The 21,276-nt window shown below is 39.7% G+C and overlaps 1 protein-coding gene across 5 annotated transcripts in view; it reads right to left on the bottom strand.

Moving 5' to 3' along the window:
- Nucleotides 1-21,276, bottom strand: part of DIP2C (disco interacting protein 2 homolog C) — a 310,628-nt gene that overhangs the window by 5,563 nt on the left and 283,789 nt on the right. For all 5 annotated transcript variants that reach the window (XM_041408487.1, XM_041408489.1, XM_041408488.1 and 2 more), the window contains 4 exons: nt 6,353-6,410; nt 5,299-5,373; nt 4,187-4,361; nt 2,257-2,380 (listed from right to left, as the gene is read on the bottom strand). In XM_041408487.1, coding sequence (XP_041264421.1) covers nt 2,257-2,380; nt 4,187-4,361; nt 5,299-5,373; nt 6,353-6,410 — 432 coding nt within the window. The remainder of the gene's footprint in view (nt 1-2,256; nt 2,381-4,186; nt 4,362-5,298; nt 5,374-6,352; nt 6,411-21,276) is intronic.

The following is a 21,276-nucleotide window of genomic DNA, read 5'->3' as shown; positions in this document are numbered from 1 at the left end:
TCCAGGAAGCTCTGTTCTGTTCCTCTTTTGAGACTTTGACATTTAAATGAGTCAGCCATGTGCTTTAATTAAAACACATACATTAAAGCACATACCACAGTTTGTGGTATTAGAAACACTTTCAAAATGCAAAGTGTGTGTTTACATCACAAAACCAAATCGTGCCACTCTTTCACTGGTTATGTCTTAAGACACAGGAGGTCCAGAGTCACAGGTTGTTGATTTTGCGCTAAAATTTCTTAAAAGACAAGAATAATTTTAAATGACCTTTCAGATCTGATCCTCAATGACAGAAGCTGCCCAGCAGGATCACATGTCATTCAACAAATCCCTGAGTCCCTCAGTGGTCTCCAGTGTTACAGAATGAGCTGTGTTTCTCTGAGGGTGTTTTTACAATCTATCAGCTGGACAAACCCAGCACCTTCTGTGTGCAGCAGCAATTGATGCAGTTCAATCCTTACTGGGCCATTGTAACTGAAACAAGAAAAGGGGCTCATGCCCCTGTCCGCAGAAAGGGATATACAAATGATAAATAAACTTTAAAAAAGAGTTAGCTGGCCATTATTTTGTCAAGAGGTTTTTCACAAAGACAAAAGAATGGTCTCTAAGAGAAGCTGAAAAAATTACATGACAGAAGTCAAGGACAGTCAGGATGAGGACTGTGAATGAAAATTCCATAATGGTTATCTGGCAGAGCATTGGTTTAGGAAAAGGCTGGGAACTATGAGCAAACCAGACATTGTCACTCTGAATAACTGTGTGTCCCTTTTCTGCAGGGACCACATCTGAGACACATCTAATTTATCAACAATCTCTCTTTTTTAGGGAAAAACATCCCTGAAATACTGGCCTTAAATATTGGCCTTGGGCCAAAGGGTAGCAACATTACAGAGTGTTTTCTGAATTCTCACTCCTGTGCCTTGTACACTATCACCCAGCTACTGGAAAGAGTTAAGGTACTGAGAATTATCTGCATGTATTTCTTGCAGAAATTCAGTGGTGTCTTCCTCTGGTCATTCCAGCTTACCCACATCCCTTTTGCAGTTGCCACTTTTTCACTCAGGATTGCCATGTTTGTGGAACAAAAGGGATCCTGGAAGTGCTCTCAGCAATCTTGAAAGCAGGAACATAATTTAAGCATTTTTTGGTACTGAAACCCTGCAATTTCTGCAGTGTGATATGGCTGCTTTATTCACTGCCTGTGAGCTCATAATCTGAGGGGACACAAACCTCTGACAAACAGATACTGCTGAACACAGCAATTTATCAATCTTATAATAGAGCAGTCCTTAAACAGCTTGCTCTGAAAACTTTCCATCCACTGCTGGTGCTGATCTGACATTTTCAAGGGGAATTTCATGACATTCATGAAGGGTTCATACTATTCTGTATGAAGGCACAGAACCCAGTTCCCTGTGTAATGCCTGTCTGGCACAAGACCATTCCAGCAGTGATGATGCTCAAGGGAGAAGGCAATAAGGCAAAACCTCAGTTACAGTCAGCCAAGCAACTAATTGTATTCATTTTAACTCATATTTAAGAAAAAAACAAAGTCTTTTATACTAAAGACCAGTTCAGCTGCTGTGCTTCATTCATTATTAAGCTTCCTGCTCCAGGCCACACCTCTGCAACCAGGATTGAAAAGAAAAATGCACTAAATTGCTCTGGCTATTGCAGCAGATTCATTTTGGTTGAAAGGTGAATAGCTGAGCTGTGGCTGTAGCAAAACAAAACAACTACCTGACTGAGTCTTCTGATGCAAGAACAATGAAAAGCAATTTGTGCTCATGTCAGCCTCAATAAATGATTTCCTGCTGTGTACATCTGAGGATGATACATTGATTAAGACAACATTATTATTAACTCATTGATTTACTGTTTCAATTTCCATTGTGACCTTGATTTGATCACTGCTTCATTTATTAATAACTAATTCAAAAATAACAGTGTGTTCACTAATAAAATTTATTAGTGTGTTCATTTATTTGAAATGTTTGCTTGGTTACTCTTAAAAAAAAGAAAAAAAAAAAAAAGAAAAAAGAAATACACTGAACAAACTTATCCAAAATCAGTCCTTTCTGATAAAATCTGTTTGTGCAGAGTTTCATCCTAAGGACACATTTGCAGCTGGGTTATAAATCCTGTGACCATCCCACCAGGCCATTTCCTGGATCAATTGCAATATCCAAGGAAAAACCCCAGACATTATAGATATTTCAGCTTTTTATAAGGGCCCTGGTGTTATATAACCCTTACCATTCTGTGATGCTCTTGTGTGCTCTAATGACAGAGGTTTCAATATCGATCGGGTGGTACCGCATCCCTCGCAGTTCCATGGCTTCGTCTAATGCACCCACCACATAAAGTGCATCATGGCGTTCTGGAGGAAAGGGATTAAAAAAAAAAATAAAGGGAAAGATTCTATTCTCCAGTACATTAAATTATAGAAATGTTCACATTAAGAATTAAGTAAAATAAGTACAACATAAGTTATCCTCGAATTTCTGAAACCCTGAAGTGATTTCCGACTAATGAGCATTTTCCATTACGGAAATGCAATGCAGAGCAAAAAACACAAGAAAGGAAGGCAGAAACACTATTCCCATTTGAAAAAGACAAAAGCAGAAATCTTTATCCAAAGACAGTGGCAGAATTCCTGATTTTCTTCCAGGTGGATGCAGAACAGATTCTTTTTGTTTAAGGCACTCTGAATAGACAATAGGTTCCTTGTTTCTCTCTGTTTTTTCAAAAGGAAAGAATAGATTTGATCCTGACAGTGTGGCTGATGTTCTTCCAATTGATTTGAGATGGTCACTACAGATGCTTTTAATCTATTACAAAGGTGTTTGTCAATAAACTAAAACCATGCTATAGCTAGATTGTAAATTGCTTATTCAGGTAACTTAAGCTTAACACTTTTATAGCCCATATTTTTTACCTACAAGAAATAAATGAGGCTGAAATTACACTTTTTAAAAGATATTAGGCTGAAAATAAACAATTACATGCTAGTCATGAAAAAATATTTGCTAACAGACTTAAAAGCAGATATAATTGACAATTTTTGCAAGGATTTGGGTAGTTGTGTAGTGGTATTGTAATGACAATATGAGGTCTACCTAATAAAGGGCTGAGAACTTTCTGCACTAGGAGCTAAAAGTAGGAGAATGGAGCAAGTCTTTGCTAGGAGACTTGCTAGGAGAATACCTAAGCTATTTGACTGATTAAGTTGCAATATCCTCAGAGAATCCTGAATTTTCTCAGGGTTGGGCTATCATTATGAAATGAAAAAAGCCTGTGCAACCCAAAGTAAATCTCTTCAGAAGGTGCCATTATAAGGTCATGGCACCAGGCCTAATCCACAGGGATTACTAAAATGTTTTCAGATTTGATGAATTCTTTCTTGGCTGAATGGCAGCTGTTCTGCTGGCCCTGGGATCACTCCTGGAGGTGTTCACAGCACTGCTGGAAACCCTACCTGGCCAACAGCCTCCCCTGGCCAGCTCAGCCACTCGTGGCACTGTGCTCCTCAAAATCACAGAAAAATAGCATTTTCCCAAGCACAGACACTGTGTGCCTGGCAGCACTGGTTCACTTACATGTGCACAAGAGACAAGGAACATCATTAAAACAAGTAAGGGACTCCTGTACCTTCCTGACAGAAAACCAACCACCCTATAGCTTCTCTTGCAGGCTACTGCTTGTGTTACATTTCAGTACACAGCACTCTGGGGTAAAGACAGGAAAATCTGGGGAATGGACAGATCCTGTGATTAGGTTTTTAACAAAGCTGGTGGTCACAGTAGGGACAGGGCTCAGACTCTCACCAGGATTTTTTCACCTTCACAAATGCATTCCTGGGGATACAACTGCCAGAGCAAATGATGGCAGTTTCAGCTGTAATTCATATTTTTCCAGCTGAAGCACTGGGTGTATTAAAAGTGCCAAAAGGTCACTGGTGGAGGGGATTTATAGTACATGAGGTACAGAAAAGGAAAAGCAACTATTTCAGTAAGGAAATCTTGCCCTCTTATTTATTTTCTGATTATTTTAATTAAGGGTTTCTTTGCAGTTTTACAGGCTTCACAGATGGAGCATGTTAGGTACCACAGGGCCAGAGGGGCAGTGTCGCCCTCCAAATAATTCAAATTATTTGCATAGACCTAGATGATGAGAAACCTCTTACCTCCATTTGCATCTGTGAGTTCTGTTCTTCTCAGGAACCCCAGATAACCAGTTCTTGCCCAAATAGTTTGTGTGTCTCCAAAGCTGAGTCTTGAGTTAAAATGATCTGATTGCAAAGATTCATCTCCATAGATGGTAAAATACCCACTGGCATTGTGAGTGCTGTGAACCCATATCTAAGTTAAAAGCAATTATACTGGTATTAATTAATGTAGTTTTTGAGAATGAAGCATTACTGAAAATTCTTGATGCAAATATTTTTAGTCATAGCTAGATAATACTAAAAATGTCTTTTAACACTGTTTCTGAACCCAAAACTGACCCAATTCTAGCACAGAGAACCCAATCTACTTTTGCTGAAGTTGCAAGGCAGCTCTGAGCCATGCCACGTCCCTCACTCCTGGTTCAGTGTATTTACCCCAGCAGAGCATCCTCCATGAACATCAGAGACACAGATTATTTTTAAAGGGTGAGGCCAGGGACCTTCACCTATGGAGAAGGATTCATTCCATCAAACTCGGAGCATCATGGAAGTTTTTACAATTTCAAATTAATGAACTCTTACAGAAACTCACAAATTAGACTATAGTTTTAATTATGATCAAGCATGTTCTTCATTTTGTTAACTAGATTTTTAACTGCTTGAAAATAACATAATTTTTTTTCTTACTCTATAAACAAAAAATAAATTTGAAAAACATATAGTCTTGCTAAACTCAGCTAATGAGAGTACTTCAGTGCAGTGAAGCACAACGATTATGGAGAACAGCACGAGAAAACCATCTAGCTGAAATTAGACTAATCTATAAACTTACTTTTCACGTAAGCTTCCATCAGAATTAGCGACGCACCAAGTATAAAATACAGTGAGGAAAATCAGATTTTTTTTCATTTTTTAAACTTGAGATATTACTACTTAGAAACAACTTACTAACAATTTTAATAATGACACAAATATCACAATCCACCCTTTATAATGATCAGTAGAATTCACTATTTTCTTAACTGGGCATTTGATAAGGTGTATCATAGGAAATCATTAGCATGCACAACAATAGCTTTGTCTCTGGAATTTAGTTTAGAGCACACAAAGTTCAGGTTCTCATGACTCACCTCACCAAGATGAGAATCTCCTAAGGGTCCCTTTGTTTCTGGATTAGCAATAATGATACGTACTCCTGGAAGGATCTATTGAAAGAAAACATGAGGCAGTAAGAAAGCAGCTACCACCTTATGCAATTGTATGCTGATGCTTTGTCCCCAAAGAACCTTCATTACAAACTATAAGAAATCCTTAAAAATCCTTAAAAAGTTAAAGTAGACTTATAGTGCAAAAAACCAAAAAAATGGTTCATAGATATGATAAAATTCTAGGATAATATGACAAAACTGCTTCTCTTTTTGAATGCTGTTCCATCAATACACCTCCTTAGAAATCAAATGTTCACCTGCAGAACAAAAGTCTGACCAAATGGCCCCTGTCTGTATGAGAATACATAATAGGAATGGAAAACCCCAAGGAACCTTTGGCCTAAGACCAGGAGAAAGCCAGAGGCATCATGCAATCTCCCAGAATAATGACCTGCCAAAGCCCTCATGTAATGGACATTCAGCAGCTACAGAGGTGGATGTTGAGCCCTAGAATAGAAAAGGGAGCATCCTCTGAGCATGAATGTCTGCAAACTCTGGACAGAAAGGTTTAGATGAGCAGCCAGAGCACCAGAGCCTGCCCCTTTGTGCTCACTCTGTCCCCAGGGCCATGCTCCAGCAGGGACAGTCCCTCTGCAGGTGATCAGTACCGTTGGTCATCTCAGACCAGCTCTCACTGCACGTGGGTTCCACGTCGATGGCACTGCCTGCACCAGCGCCACATTTGTCAGCTGCCTCAAGAATGACATGTAGGGGATGAAAAACCTTCTTTTTGCATAAAAGAAGGAATTGATTTCTGCATAAAAGAGCAATGCCCAGGTTCTGAGAGAGTAGTAATGCATCAGTTACTGCCATCATGCTGTAACCCCAAGAGTAAAGAGAGTAAAGGAAGGACATCAATCTGCACAGCTAATAACGCCTGCCCCAGTACTACATTCATGTAAAAGTGAACAGAAATGGATATTTACTGAAAATATTGACCATAAAAGTTACACTTAAATCTTCTTTCAGTACTTACTTTCCCAGACTCCATGAGAGGCAAACTATGTGGAGATCCTCTTTCGACTAAACGAACTCTGTAAAATAATATGTATAATACATGGTTGCCTTTATTTGCTTTTCATTAACATTTATTTCTAAAAGGAATGGTTAATGGTTGCAGAGTTTAATGTTATTTTTGGAAGAGTTGAAGCTTATATCCTGTTATGTGGAACATAATCAGACTCAATATGTAATATTAGTCAAAACTTATGGAGGGAAAATAATGAAAAAAAGATGTGTGTGAACTTTTTCTTAAATAATAAGTTCTTCAAATGTAGTTGGTGCCTTCTATTTGTTTCTGATAGACTTTTGTAAATGGAATTCCATGCACAGATTTATTCATGACAAGCAGGATCTAAAATATTGATTTCCCACAAGAACGTCATAAAAGCCAGGGCACAGACACAAAAGCATGTGAGCTGAGTGAGCAACCACATTCCACAAGTAGCTGACAGCTAAAATCAAAATCATATCAAAATAACTCATAACCTGGCCTCAGCTTCAAATCTGCATTTGCAATCTTTTAATTATTTTCAATGGACAGTGGATGATAAACATTTTAATATTTTTAAAAAATCATTTAATGAAAAATATTATTACTGCTGAGATCAGATCCATTCTCAGAGTCTGACTTTCTGGTCCTCTCTTCCTTTTTTAGATAATTTATTTCCCCACTAAGTGAACTGGAATGTCATCTCTCCTTCAGTGGTATCACGGTCTGGAAGGAAATTTCTCATTTAACCTTAGAAAAGTACTCAGCAGGTTAGAATGAAAGAACTCACAAGTTCTAAAACAGCTGATGATCTCAGCCAGTACAGGGCAAATAAAATTTGGTAGCATCTAGTTATTCCTGTATCCTAAGTAACTTAAAAGTTCTAACAACCATGGAAAACTTAAACTTCCCACTTTTGAACAACATCCATAATCCACTTAACCAAGCTCAATCTGCACTTGTGTCTGAAGAGCTGTTCTTACCTCTTTTCTCCCCCCAAAAGCCAACCATGTAAAAGGTAAAGATGAAATATCAGAAGACAAGAAAACAGACAGGAGCAGATGGGTGGAGACCTGGATCCCATTAAGCTGAGCATAAAACTGAGTCTGTTAGGAGCAGTCACAATAGATCTTTTTCAGACTGTTTTGAGGTCTTTTTATAGACAGAGCATCACAGTGCTCAGTTTGGGAAAGGAGGGCTGAGACAAGGAGAGACCTCAGCTAGAGGTCCCTTTGGAGAACAAAGCTTTGGCAAGTTCAGACCCTAAGCAGAAAGGAGATGGATAAAGATCTTTCCCTCTCTTTTTTTTTCTTCTTTCCCCTATTTCTTTGCTCCAAGAGTCTTCTATAAAAGGTGAGACTGTTGAGGTCAAGGGAGGAATAGTGAATAGTGTTTTATCTGCAGTTCTGGGAAGTTTCTCAACCTTGATGAATGGGGCAGGGCTAAGCCCTGAGATATTGCACATCAGTGTGAACAGCTCCTCTCACTAACAGAAAGATACAACCCAAACACTCAGGAATTTCAGACCTTTTCCCAAGTTGTGTTGAGAGGAAAAGGATATAAAGTGCCCTACAAGGGGTACTGCCAGGAGCAGGCACAGCTGGGCAGCTGCAGCCTGACCTACAAGGTGTGTAACAGGAATCACTTTTCAACACTCATTCAACTGCCACTAGACTCCCAGAACAAGCCTAAAGCCCTAATTTCCTCCTCTGTGTGTTACATTGATGTTATACTGCCCTTGTTCACACTGCTGTGTTACATGTGTAACATGTCTGTGTTTTTGACATTTCCTGCTGAGCTGAAAAGCAGCACAGCCACCACTGGATGATGGCAAAAGCAGTGAAGATACAGCATCCGTTTGTCCATCCAGGGACACAGACACAGGGCAGCAGAAAGCCAGGTCATGGGAGCCTCTCTAGAATGTGTGTGTGCAAGGCTAAATTAATGCTGCTCTAAAAAGGGTTCATCTACATCAGCCACACTTGGGGCAGCAAATGGCAACCAAATGGCACACAACCACACAAATGGCAGTGAAATCATAACTATTTAGGAGTATTTGGCAAGGGTTTTAAAAATAACTCTGTATATGTTGAAATGAAATCAAATATTGCAAAAACCAGTTGCTACTAATGCCTATATATTTCTGCCTTTGTATATATATCTTTGTTCTGTAAAATCCATATCAGTCTAGAAATAGAGAATGCCTTCAACTCAGTTCTTCCAAACAACTGATATCTCCAATCTTTCAGTAGGTATTTGCAGACAGGTAGCTACTCCTGGAAGAAATAGTCATCATCTCACCCACTTGGTACCTCCTTTAACAGACTTATTTTACCTATTATTTATAAGCATTTGTGAAATTGAGAAAATCTTGAAAAAAAGACAATTTAGAAAACCTCAGCCACAAGCACTGTTAGGACTGATGGTGGTCACTTAACACTCTAAAGGTCAGGAAGCACTTTATGAAATTTAAGATAGGTTTAAAGACAATTCTATTTGGATAACAGTAGAAAAATCCTCAGGGGCAGGAAAAGTGTGTGTCAGAAGTGTCCAGCTGCCCAGAGATACTGGTGGCCTGTGCTTCATTCCTGTCCTTAAGACATGCCTCCATGAAGTGTTGCTGAACTACAGGCCTAGCAAAAATCACAAATAATAAAGCAACAGATTCGATGGTCAATGGCATGACTACTGGAAATGAATCAACAGTGATAAATCTGACAATCCCCTCTTGGCTTTCAGCACCTGTGCTTCCCATTGTGTTCTTATTATCACTGGAGTATTCTTCTAGTTCTCTTCTCCACCTGTTTCATTTAACCTTGCCTGATTTTTTGGCACATGGTGATCCACAGAAGGCGCAATTTCTCACCTTCCAGCTCTGCTAAACCTCTCCCACTCTGAACTTCCCACCTCATATCCCTACCGAGTTTTCATGGCACTGCACTGAACACAGAAACAGCATTTCCTGGAGGTTTTCTGTGAGGGCACTCTTAGCACCCAAAACCCTGGATCCCTTTTTAAAAAGTTTCTGCTAACCTCAGACTTCATTGGGGAACACACTGTTAAACCTCTAACAAATCCAAAAATAATAAAAAATATTTTTGAAGATATTAAAAAAAAATTAAAAATATCAGTATGGGATTCTGATGTTAATGACTCTCATGCACATTCCGAATTTTTAAGTGTTTAATAGTCTAATTAACTCTACTGTGACTAGATACTGTGAATAAATTATGGTCATTAGGCAATAATTTTTAAAATTAGTTTTATTGTGCCTCAGCATAAAATAATTCAATTGTTCCCACTCTTCCTCAAGAGATTTCCCTTTTTCCACTGAAAAATGCAGACACAATTGAAAACTTCTTTGCTTCTCTCTTGAGCAAACAGCATCACTATCAAGGCTGCTCTGGTAGGCAAACTAAAAATGCAGAGCACAGGGCCCATCAGACCCTTAAAACCAGCACCTCTGAATTACCCAGGCGATGCTGGCACAGAAGCACACGGCTCCTTGCAGCCTCCCCAGGACAACGGCAGCAATCCCTCTCCAAATTCACAAATAATCACAACCCGCTCCCAGGCAGCGCAGGTCCAGGAAGGGCAAGTCCTGTTTCTCAGCAGTGCTCCAGAGTTCTTTGTTGGGAATGAAAACAATCTCTCACAAAGTGAGCCCAGAGCCTTCCTGCTGCTTTCTTCTGCCGCCGAGTCTTGCTGGGAAGGGCAGAGGAGAGCATGGCAGCAGAGCCAGACTGGGCAAAGAGCCTGAAAATCAAGTGGATGGGAGAAAACATGCTGCCCTTGGGTGTGAAAGCTACTTTTGCACCTTCTGGTGGTTTGCAGCCAAGCTGAGAGGGAAAACATAAATGAGCCACACAATGCAGGGCAGACACAGGGTTTCTCCCCCACTAAAATATCTGACTGGAGGGAGAGTGACAGAGGGTGTTTAAGTATTGTTTCACTGTTGCAAAGCTATAACCAGGAATGATACCAATGAAACTGTAATATTTACACGGAATAGTCTTATAGAAGAGTATATTTTTCACAACTTTTTTTCCACTGGTTCCTAAGAAGATTTGCTTAAAAAATTCTCTCACTGGAGCTGTAGAGTTGAGAAAACTTTCAAAGTCTGGTTCCTGGGATTTAATGGTGAATGCAGCTACACCCCCAGTATGTGCCAGCTTCTTTTTTTGTTACAATTTAATGTATTGAACATACTTCATCTTCTTTAAATCAAACACTGACTATAGAAAAGTAGGACTGAAATCTGACTTCAGAACTGGCTGGTTATAACTAACCAGGCACTGCAATCACTGTGCAGCAAAGGGGTATCAAAATGCAGCAACAATGTCTTTCTGAAACTGAAAATTTTGTTTATGCTCCATTTTAGATTTGGTTCATTTGGTGATGAAAACTCTCCAAAATACATGGCACAGCTTGCCAGTGCTCCACACTAATCAGAGAGTTTGTCAGCAGAGCTATCAACTCTTGCCTTGGGAATCTGCAGGGGCTGGCACATGCAGACTGGTACTAAGCAGGACTACAGTGCCAAAACTGGGCAATCCTTCAGAGCTGGCTGTGCTGCTGCTCAGAGAAAGAGTTTGGATTCTGTGATTCTAATAGAGATGGAAAGAAGCTATGAGGTCATCCAAGTCTTGCTGCCTGCCAAAAAAAGGCTGCTCCCTGCAGTGCACTTTTGAGTGCTTTGCCTACTTCTGTTAGAGTATTTCAAATGATGGGGCTTCTTCCACTTCCTTTCAGGGCTTATTTCTCAGCTGCATTTATTTCAAATCCAGGAACCTTTTTCACTCTGCAATGTTTGGCATGAACTAGTTCAGCTTCCTCTTATTATTTCTACCTCTCCACATCCAACTCAAAGGAGCTTTACCCCAGTGCCCCCATTCTCTTTCACTATAACTCAGCTGAAGAGACTGCCTTTTACCCTGCCACTTGGCCAAACCCCACATCTTGAACTTTTGTCTTTCCTTTACAGCCATCGCCTCAAGCTGAGCCATGGTAATTGCCCTCTTCCTCCTTGCCTGTGTGCCAGCATCTTCTGTCAACCAGGCTCGGGCACTCACATCATCTCCAGCTCTGCTTTCCCTGCCTCTCCCACCAATCCCTCCTCCTGTCTGGAGCAGCTCTCAAACCATGTCACTTCACAGGCATGCCAGCTTGGAAGCCCAACTCTTTGGTCTCTTTCACACCAGCTATTTTGCACTGATTTCTTTCAGCATCTGTTCTTGGATGCTGCCACTCTTGAAAACCTTCAGCAACAAGGCCTGGAGGAAACCAAACAGGATGTGATGAACATATAACCCAATGTGTTTAAGCCCCCTCCTTGCCCACAGTCTCTGTGGCTGAAAGCAGCAGCCAGTGGTCTCTGGTTTCATTCCAGCCCTGTTTCTTAAGTTTACCTACTGACCATCATCTTACATTAAAAGTTAAGCTTCTGGGGGAAAAGTGGATATTTTCTTATCCTGCAAGATATTTATTTTTTGAATCTTTTTCTGTATTAACCTGGAACAAAGAAGTTAAATATGTACTGAAGTTGTAAATGGAATCTAAAAATCTAAAAAAAAAAAAAAAAAAAACCAACTAAATGTGGCAGGTCAGAAAAAGAGGTTATTTATGGTTAATATTTCAGGGCATTTTGTTTTGTTTTGAAATTAAATAAATTACCTCTTCATACTGAAAATGCTTTAAACCACATCATAATCAAAAATTAAAAATTTAATGTGTTTTGACCACTTTGAAAACTCTTTTTCCTTAAGATGAAAAGGATCTGCCCAAACTGACTCTTCTGAATTCAGCACAGTGAAAAAAGGGCCAACTACCTAACTCATTAGAAACTGTATCCAAAACCAAATTGCAAGGCATTTAATGTCAGAGAACTTTTATGTGGCTACATCCAGAGCACAGAGACTTCCCAGTTCTGACTCAAATCATAAAGAACTACTGCCATCAACACCACCTTTCAGATATGCATCAATGTCCAGTCTCAGATGGTGCTTGGGAAAGGTGGGAAAGGGCTGGTGCAGCCTCTTCTCATTTTCTGTAGTTAGAAGAAGGATGGGCACTGTAGGTAACAGTGGGATCCTGGACTGGGTCAGGGCTCTTTGACACTCAAGACTGTCTGTGCATTTTTCTCTTTGCTCAAATAATAAAATGTTTCTACGTAAACAATTCCAGAATTAACAAGTCAATGAGCTCATTCTACCAAAAAAATGGAAATATGGATTAAAGAACATAAGCTCTGACTTCCAAAATGACAGGCAGGTTCAAATAGCAAATCAGAAAAGTAGGAAAATTTCACAGCTGAACACAGGCTGAAGGGAAACCTGTAGATAATGAAGACATTTCCCTGCATCCTCCTGGTTTCCTCAGAGCAGATTTTCTCTTATCACATGATATATACAAATAATGGATAAATACAACTGAGACTGAAAAAGGGCTTTGGGATTTAGGCAAACTTTAACCAACCGAATGAACGACACTTAAACTTTCTGTATGCTTAGGACATATTTTAATCCTGTTAATTTGATAATGAACAAGAATTAGCACTAAATAATTTCCTTTAATGTAAAGGAATCCTTCACTATAAACCTAAATTACACTTCATGTGCCAAATTCCCTGAGGTCAAAAGCTAAGAGCTTCCAATCCTTCAGATGGCTGGACAAAGAAGCAGAAAAAGTTACACAATGATTTAAGACCGTTCAGAAAGCTGCAAACAAATCAAAATGGGGTAGGAACTCTGGTTCAGGAAGGGAACACTCAAAGCTTCACAGATTAAATAATCAATAGCAATTTTATCATAAAATATTATGGGAATATGTAAAAAGGTAAGTGATGGTTATGTTTGCTTTCAGCTTTGAAGTACTGTAAAACGTTCAGCTGCCATCACACATTAAATTTATTTAAATTAACTTTGCATATTGTTTAAAGCACAGTATACAGCTATTTCAAGAGAATGCACTGGACCAGGACTCTGGAGAATTTGGTCTCCCACCTTACACCTTGAGCACCATCAGGGGCTCATCACCTTTCTCTGTGCTTCAGGTTCAGCTCAGCAAAATCAGGCATAAAGCTGCTCACAGATGTTATCTCTTTACTCAGACTACAAACCTCTCAGGACATGGTGTTTATTACTAATTGTTTTTCAGCACTTTTCATAATCACAGTTGAGATCTGACAATTCTGTTTAATGCAATATGCTTTTTCTATTTTGTAACCCTTTGTCTTCCTAGTCCTAATCTCTAAAGAGACTTCACATACAGAAAAAATTAATTACAATGAACTTGGGATCTAAAAACATCCTGAGCTAATGGAATTAGCTTATTTGTTGTTAACAAATGATGGAAATTATTTTAATATTGCTAATAAAATATTCACATTCTACATTCCCACAATGTAATCAAAGGTAGATTTTCTGAAATCAAGTAATTTTCTTTAACCTGTCCCCTTCTCTTGCTATAACCTCCAAATTTCCCACTATTAGCTGACTCAACCTGCATTTTTGGGAAAGAATCTGCACAAAGTTCTCCTTAACAACAACCAAGGACATTTCCTGTGCATGGAACACCAACACATGAAGCTATTTTCTCAGTTCAATGAAAACTGCAGATGAGCACTCAGAAGGAAGGGTCAGCAGTGCCATGAGCAGCAGGACCTTGTACACCTGCAGGCACTGAAAAGGGACTGTCCTGTCACAGGAGACTCTCTGGGAACTGTGGCTGAGCTTCTTGAGACTCTTTGCTTATGCAAGTTCATCTTCTGCTCACAGACACTTCCATTATATGCCATACTAAAGAGGACAAGTTAGGCTTGAAGCAACATATGAAGATCCATTGAAAGGAGCCATTTAAGAGGGAATTACATCTCTAACCAAATTAGTGTTGCATAAAGGATGTTTTTACTATTCAGAGCTCTCCTTCCCAAGTCAAACCATTCCATCAGTTTTCCTTCAAAGATTTCACTGACAACAGGAGCCAAATGAGTGCCTGAGGCTGGCAAGCTGGAGTGGGTCCCAAGGGTGACAGAGCCCATTTCCCAGGGGTAACTGGCAGCACAGTACCCTGTGCTGAATTATTTGTCCCAAAAAACTGAGTGTGTGGCACGGCAAAGGCCCTGTCCTCCTGCAAAGGCTGGCAAGAGAAGAGGGGAACAGAAAGGGGGATGGAGAGCACGTAGGAAGCTCCAGCTCTTGTAGCACGGCACAGTCTGTGGCAAAAGCTGCAGAAGCTATAAAGCCTCATTCCAAATCTTACATATATTCATTATTTCCCCTTCCAAAGCAGATGACTTGTGAAATGCCCCCTAAGGCAGCAGTGTGGAAAAGCAGCACCATTTCCTCCACTGCTGAAACAGCAAATGTACCCTATGCTGATCACTTGGCACTTTTAAGAATCAGTGTTTAGCATTCCATTAAGAGTATATGCCAAAATGAAGGAAAGCAAATTGGTTCAGAATATGTTATCTGTAAAAATCAAATACATAATATATCTTGCATAAAAAATTGAAGAATCAAAATTCCATTTCATTACGACATTCCTGTAACTGTACAGCTAGTCTCATGGCAAAGTCTGGGAGAGAGAAAGAAAGAAGTATGGCCTTTAGGTAACAAAAAAAGGGAGACATTTTAATAAATCTTCCTCAGGAATCTGAACAGCCAGCTTGTTTTATCTATTTCCAGCTTCCATGAGAATCATAATTGAAAGAGAAGGACCTGTAACACCAGAGAAACTCAGTACACTTGGAAATGGGAAATCCTTTTTTTTTAAAGTGTCAGACACTCTTCAGGAATAAATATGTTGGTGTATTTTAATAAGCAGTGAAATCCCCAATAATTTTACTGAAATTTTATAATTTCAGTGAAATTGTAGTTACACTCAAAACTGCTTTGTAAAAACAAAAATGGAACCATTTTCCATCTAGTTCTTTTACTTATACTGGAAGAATGACATGCAAATGCTACTTGCAAACAGTAACACAATAACTGTACAACTGCAGTACACCCACCTAGAACGCTACAGCTTTTTGTTTTCCCTTTGTCTTTGTCTTAGTTGATACACAGGACAGTATTCTCTTTCCCCTAAGCCATCTAAAATTCCTTGATTTTTAGTTAAACTATGCCAAACCACATCCTCTCTCAAACACCATATTTGCAGCCAACGCTTATTGTCCTGTTCCACTAAAACCATGATAAGCTTTTCTCTTGAAGATGATTTTATCAAGGAAGAAATGGGCTTGCATCAAGGGAGGAAATACTTCACTGACAAGTAATCTTGCCTTAGAAAGCACAAAAATTACTTTGTAGGGCTCTCACCCCCCCTTAGTTCTTGGACATTCCTCCCTTTCTTTTGCCCTGCACAGAAGTTGTGCTATGCCTGAAACAGGAGGCAACTTTCAAAGCTCTTTAAAAGGTACATTTACAAATTTGGTTATAACTCTGGATCCTCATGGGTCAGCAGTACAATTTCTCAATAATATTTGCTCCTCTTCAGTTTCCCAGGCCATCAGCTTTATTCCTAATCACTGCCTGTTCAGTGTACAGAGATTAAACGTTCTCCTGATGCAATCAGAACAGCAAGAGAGAATCTTTCCTCCTCTCCAGACAGACTGGGAGTTCTCAGAGCCAGAACTGAAAGTGTTCACATGATGCTTATCAGCCCAAATTAACTTTTCTGTATGGGAGATTTGTTTCCCATAGATCAGAAACAACACCAAGGGGATTTCTGAGAAAGCAGTGTTTGCATGGAAGAAAGAAAGCACGATACTGCTAAAAGGCCAAGGCTGTATCTTCTCCTGAGGAAAAACATGAAGAAGGAGGGTTTTGCCAGTACCATGACAAACAGCTTACACTCACAAATAAGATTCTGAAAGCTAATAGTCAAAATGCTTAAAAGCCAGGTGGTTCTACAAAGACTCCTCAAAACCAAAATGCATCATTTCTTTTTGTAAATCTTTGAGGAACTCAGGTTTTATTTTAAAGACCTCAGGCCCTTCTCTCAGCTGAGTTACTTCTACTGACTTCAGAGGGGTGTAAATCTTTTCACTTTCATGAAAAAAACCCTGTTTCTGTTTTCTGATAATAGAAAAAAAATTCCAAAGAGCTAAAGCAACAGACAATTACAAAAAATTATGGGTGATGTGTGGAACTTGGAGTTGGAGCCACCCATATGAGAATTTCCCTGAAGCTCAGGGTGACAGGAATGGCACTGCTGGAGGCAGCACTTGACAATTCCATTGGCAAAATGAGCTTATTGTGTCTAAAGCACTGTGAGGACAATGACATGGGAGGTCTGTTTTGAACAGTCCACCAGGTACGTGGAACTTTACCCCTCAAAACATCCCATGCCCTCTGCCTACAGAACCTCACTGCAAGGGAAATGCTGGCTGGGTGTCACAGGGCTGGTGGTGGATTTTCACCACCCCTTTGGACCCCACACAGTGAACAGCTGAGGACTTGGATTTTCTCTAGCCTGTGACTGGGCTCTGTAGGCTGTAACCCATTGCAGGAGCTGGAAAAGCCCTGCTCCCCCCAGCACCAAGGGAGTAATCCTCAAAGCTTCTCTTTTGCTACCATTGGCCAATGGCTTGCAAATAGGATTAATCAATTAAATTTGCACAAAAGGTAACTATTTCAGTGTCACTTGCTATTAGCAAATCTCCTGACACACCTCCCCCTGTGTGTTCTCCCTCCTGTGTGAATATTAAATGGTGCCCCTCCACACCCTGACTGTGCTACAGAGCACTGCTGGGGCTACAGCTCAGCTAAAAACTCAGCTAAGGAGTTCTTTTGTGTGGTAACCCTTCAATAAAAACCTTTTTCAAGGTAGATCGAGAAGTGTTTGAGAATAAGGGAAAAAGTCCTCTGGTTTTGCTGTTTGGTATTACCCCAAACAATGTATATATAACATGAAAGTTTCAGTAAAATGCAGAGAAGGATAAACAATTGACAGCCATAATAAAAGGCTATTTTTCTGCTCCTGCATGAAGTCTGAAATGCTGGAACATTTTAAAATGAGGCCAAAGCCTTTTCTGATTCCTTTTGACAGAGCCTGGATTTGAGACTGGGCTCAGTGTATAAGCAATCTATAAAAATAAATCCTAAGTAATTATTTTCTCATTTCTTTGAAATGCTACAAGTGTTCCCTTCTTTTCTTGAGGAATGAGATTCAGAATTTCCATTCTGAAAACACCTTTGTCAGGGAGACAATGTCTGAGCAAGTCTGAAGGAAGTTGAGAGAACTCTGAATGCTCTTGGAATCCAAACCAAAAAGTAAGACTTGCTTATTATTGTGAGTACAACACACAAATGACCTAAGAAATCGAGTCTGCTAATGACAGACTAGGTGTATACAAGGTAATTTTTTTAAGAGCCACATTAATTTGCATCAGTCCGAGAGGATGTCAGTGGCCACATGGGAAAAGACACCTATGCTGTACAGCTCCACAGACTGCAAGTTTAATAAAGAGGGTAATCAGGTTAGAATAATTGTTCTAATGATGGAGTGGGAGCATTTCACTGAAATACTGTGGGTATCACCAGCCACAAATTGAACAATAGTCAGACAAAAAAAAACCTAATAACTTGAACCCAAATGCCTCTTTGTGTTTTTGGTCTGTTTGGGAATATCTCACATCTGGATTTGAGTCCCTCTTTGGTGCCAGCTGCCTCACCATGTCTGTCTATCCCAGCAGCTCACCATTACATGTGGCCCAAAAGGAGCTCTAGTAAACCACAAAAGAGTTTAATAAATTAATTTTTCCATCTTTATTACTCTACAGACTTAACTAGATGAAACTGAATAATTTAAAAGATCATTTAGTGCACCTATTATTTTCCCAAAGGGAATACTGAAGTTTGAAGACAGGATATGATGGGAAAGGATGTCTGCATGTATGAAACCAGATATGACATCAAATAAAACAGAAAACAGTTTACCAGCACTGTCTGAAAGTCTTCATTCTTGCCCAGTTTGATATAAAATGTCAATGCAGTTCAATAAACAGTTTAAACACAATTTGTAGTCAAGGGGGAGCTGTCTATGACAAATGCATGCAAAATGGTATCTAAACCTTCACCAATGCATCTGTGACTTGGTTAGTGGCTCTCTCCCCCTGGAAGTCCAAGCCCCCACTACATCAAAGCTCCTAAGTTGTCACTATCTGCTACTGAACAAGAAGACTGGTGACATTTTTATCTGCTTTTGGGGGTAGACAGATTGCAATGAATATGTTTCCTTTTACTTTTCTTATCCTTTTAAAAATAAACTTCAACATCGAAGTAGATCTTTCCTTGCTCTGCTTAGGGCAGAACAGAGGTTTTCTTTTTTTTTTTTTTTTAATGGATAAGGTTTTGATATAGAAAAGAATATTAGAATGCAAGCGGATGTTTATCTTTACAGGATTTACATGAAGTTTCAACTTTAGGAGAAGATCAATGATCTCCCTCAGCTGTCACCAGATGGATCCTTCAGCTCAATGTTTAAAATTCCTGAGGAAATTCTCTATAAAACATTTAGACTATGAAAGGTACAGATACCCAGGAAAAGAAATTCCTATGTTAAAATTTTGAGAAACAATTCAAAGCAGTCAAAATATTTCAATATTTTTAATGTAATTTTATTTCTAAATCATACCTGCTAGTTTCAAATTTAAGGTAATTTCAAAATATGTATTATCAGCTTAAAACAGTAACATTTGAAAACAGCTTTGAATGAGTCGAAAAAGGTATGGTTTAGGATGTTTACAAATGTACTGAAACATCTGAGAATACAACCTGACCTGCTGCAGAACACTTGAAAATATTTTTGCCCTGTTGATGGGAAAGATTTGATTTGGTTTATTCTCAGTTTGATGAATTGGCTTGTTTTGCCAAGAAATAGCTTTTCTGCAAAAAACTAAGCTGCTGTTAAGGATGAAGAAGCTGTGAAATTTTTATTTTAATATCAGAAATGTGTTTTTTTGCTAGACATTTTATAAGTGCGTGTACATATTGTTTTAGAACAATCCAGATAGAAGGGATGCTTGGGCTTCAAATTTACATCTTTACTGGTACAAAAGGATGCAAATGTTGCAAAAGCCACCATCTTTCAAGTGCATGGTGTTTTGGCATGATGAGAAAAGGCTCTCTCTGTCTCACTCTCTCCCTTTTTTATCTTCCAAGCACTTCTCAGCTTTTAGCATATTTAGGCACCTTGTGCTCAAGCACCTGAAAAGCTTTCTGAGGAGAGCATGGCTGGTCTAAAGTGTGATGGAACAGTCTGACAACCAGGCCTCTAGAAGCAGGACAAGAATATGTATATATTTATTCAATTTATTTCCCCTTTTTGTGGGGGAGGGGGAACAAAATGGCTTTCCCAGAAGCAGAGAAATGCAGCAATGAGCTGAGCAGGTGCTCCTGCCCTGAGCTGCACAGGGAGGCAGCAGCCAGGAGCCTCTGGGATGTGCTGGAAGCATGAATCCACCTACATCCTTTGGGCCTGAGCTAACCTCTGTGGTCTCTGCAAGCTGCACTGCTCTGCACTGCTGGGGCACACCACCCACCTGGCAGATAACTCAGGAGGCTTCTGTGCTTTATTAAAAGCCTCTGTGGGACTTGCCTGTCTCTGCTCGCCCTTTCCTCAGGCCATCCTGAGCACACCCTGATTTGCAGAAAATCAGTAAAATTTTGAGTACAATGATACTGATACCCTGCCACCAACAGCAAGCCAGAGCTGTATATTCTTGCTTTGTGTGCTATTCAGATTCCAAAAGCAGGGGTCTAATGCCATTTGAGACAGCTCAGAGTGCCTGGGACACTCCTTAGGACTAACAAACACAATGTGGCCCCATGTGAGATGCTGCTTGACAAACTGGAGCACCCAGAACTGCACTAAAAGCTCACAGCCAGGCAGTCAAACCTTTTTCCAGTGTCAGAACTGATGCCAGTCACTGACCAAGTGGTTGCACCCCTTGGCACAAGTTTCCTGAACCCCCAGTGCTATGGCCACAGTCCCAGCAGCTAAACCTAAGCTGTTGGCTCAAAACCACACAGGGACACACACAAAAAGGTGTTTGAAAACCTCCACCCTGACCTAAGAAGCAAATCATCCAAATCCAGGGGGAGCTGGGAGGAAAGAAACATCTAGTTAGGTCAAAAAACCACCCCTAGATCTCCACACAGATTGTACCTAGCACAGGTATTCTGATCTAAACACCTACAAGAAAATGACATTTTCATAAGCTGTAAAGTGAACAAGCACATAATTACCAGATGAGCTTGAAATACTTGTATTGAAACTGATTATTAATTATTATGGATGTGAACAGGATTTGAATAGTCTCAAAGAGATGAACTACAGCTGTTTTTTGAAGCAACTAGAGAGTCTTATCATGCCAAGAATAAAACCATATGTTCAGTCTCTGTCAGACCCTGAAAAATATCTTCTAAAATACAAATGATGAAAAACATTTTCTCACATTAAGTGTACAGTGTAAAATGTTCATATTGTTGGGGGACTGGCTGGCCTGCACAGACTCTGTGGGTTCCTACTCTGTGGTCTCACAGATATTTACAGGGATCTGTCAGATACTGCTAAGTAATAGGGACATTCAGTTCCACTAAAATGGTTAGAAACAGCAAGTGTAAGGAACTCTCTGTCAAATAGAGTTGTTTTCTCCCTAAATTTATGACCCACTAATCTAATTCCAAATTCCTCAGGATTGGGTAAATGAGGCACAGCTTTAAACCATCAAATTAAAATCTACATTACCACAATATGAGAACCAGCTCTAAAGACCATCTTTCATGTTCTGTAGAACCAGTCACTAAATATAAATTTACACACTGCAAGGCCTGATCTTGTTAATGATGCCTACTTCTCAATGACGTGCTAAAGCAGGGAAATAGTATACTCATGGTTTATGCAAC

The sequence above is a fragment of the Onychostruthus taczanowskii genome, unplaced genomic scaffold (genome assembly GCF_017590055.1).
Source record: "Onychostruthus taczanowskii isolate IOZ18803 unplaced genomic scaffold, ASM1759005v1 scaffold3, whole genome shotgun sequence".
NCBI lineage: Eukaryota > Metazoa > Chordata > Aves > Passeriformes > Passeridae > Onychostruthus > Onychostruthus taczanowskii.
Note: the sequence above shows the minus strand (reverse complement) of the source record. Positions and strands in the feature narration are given on the sequence as shown.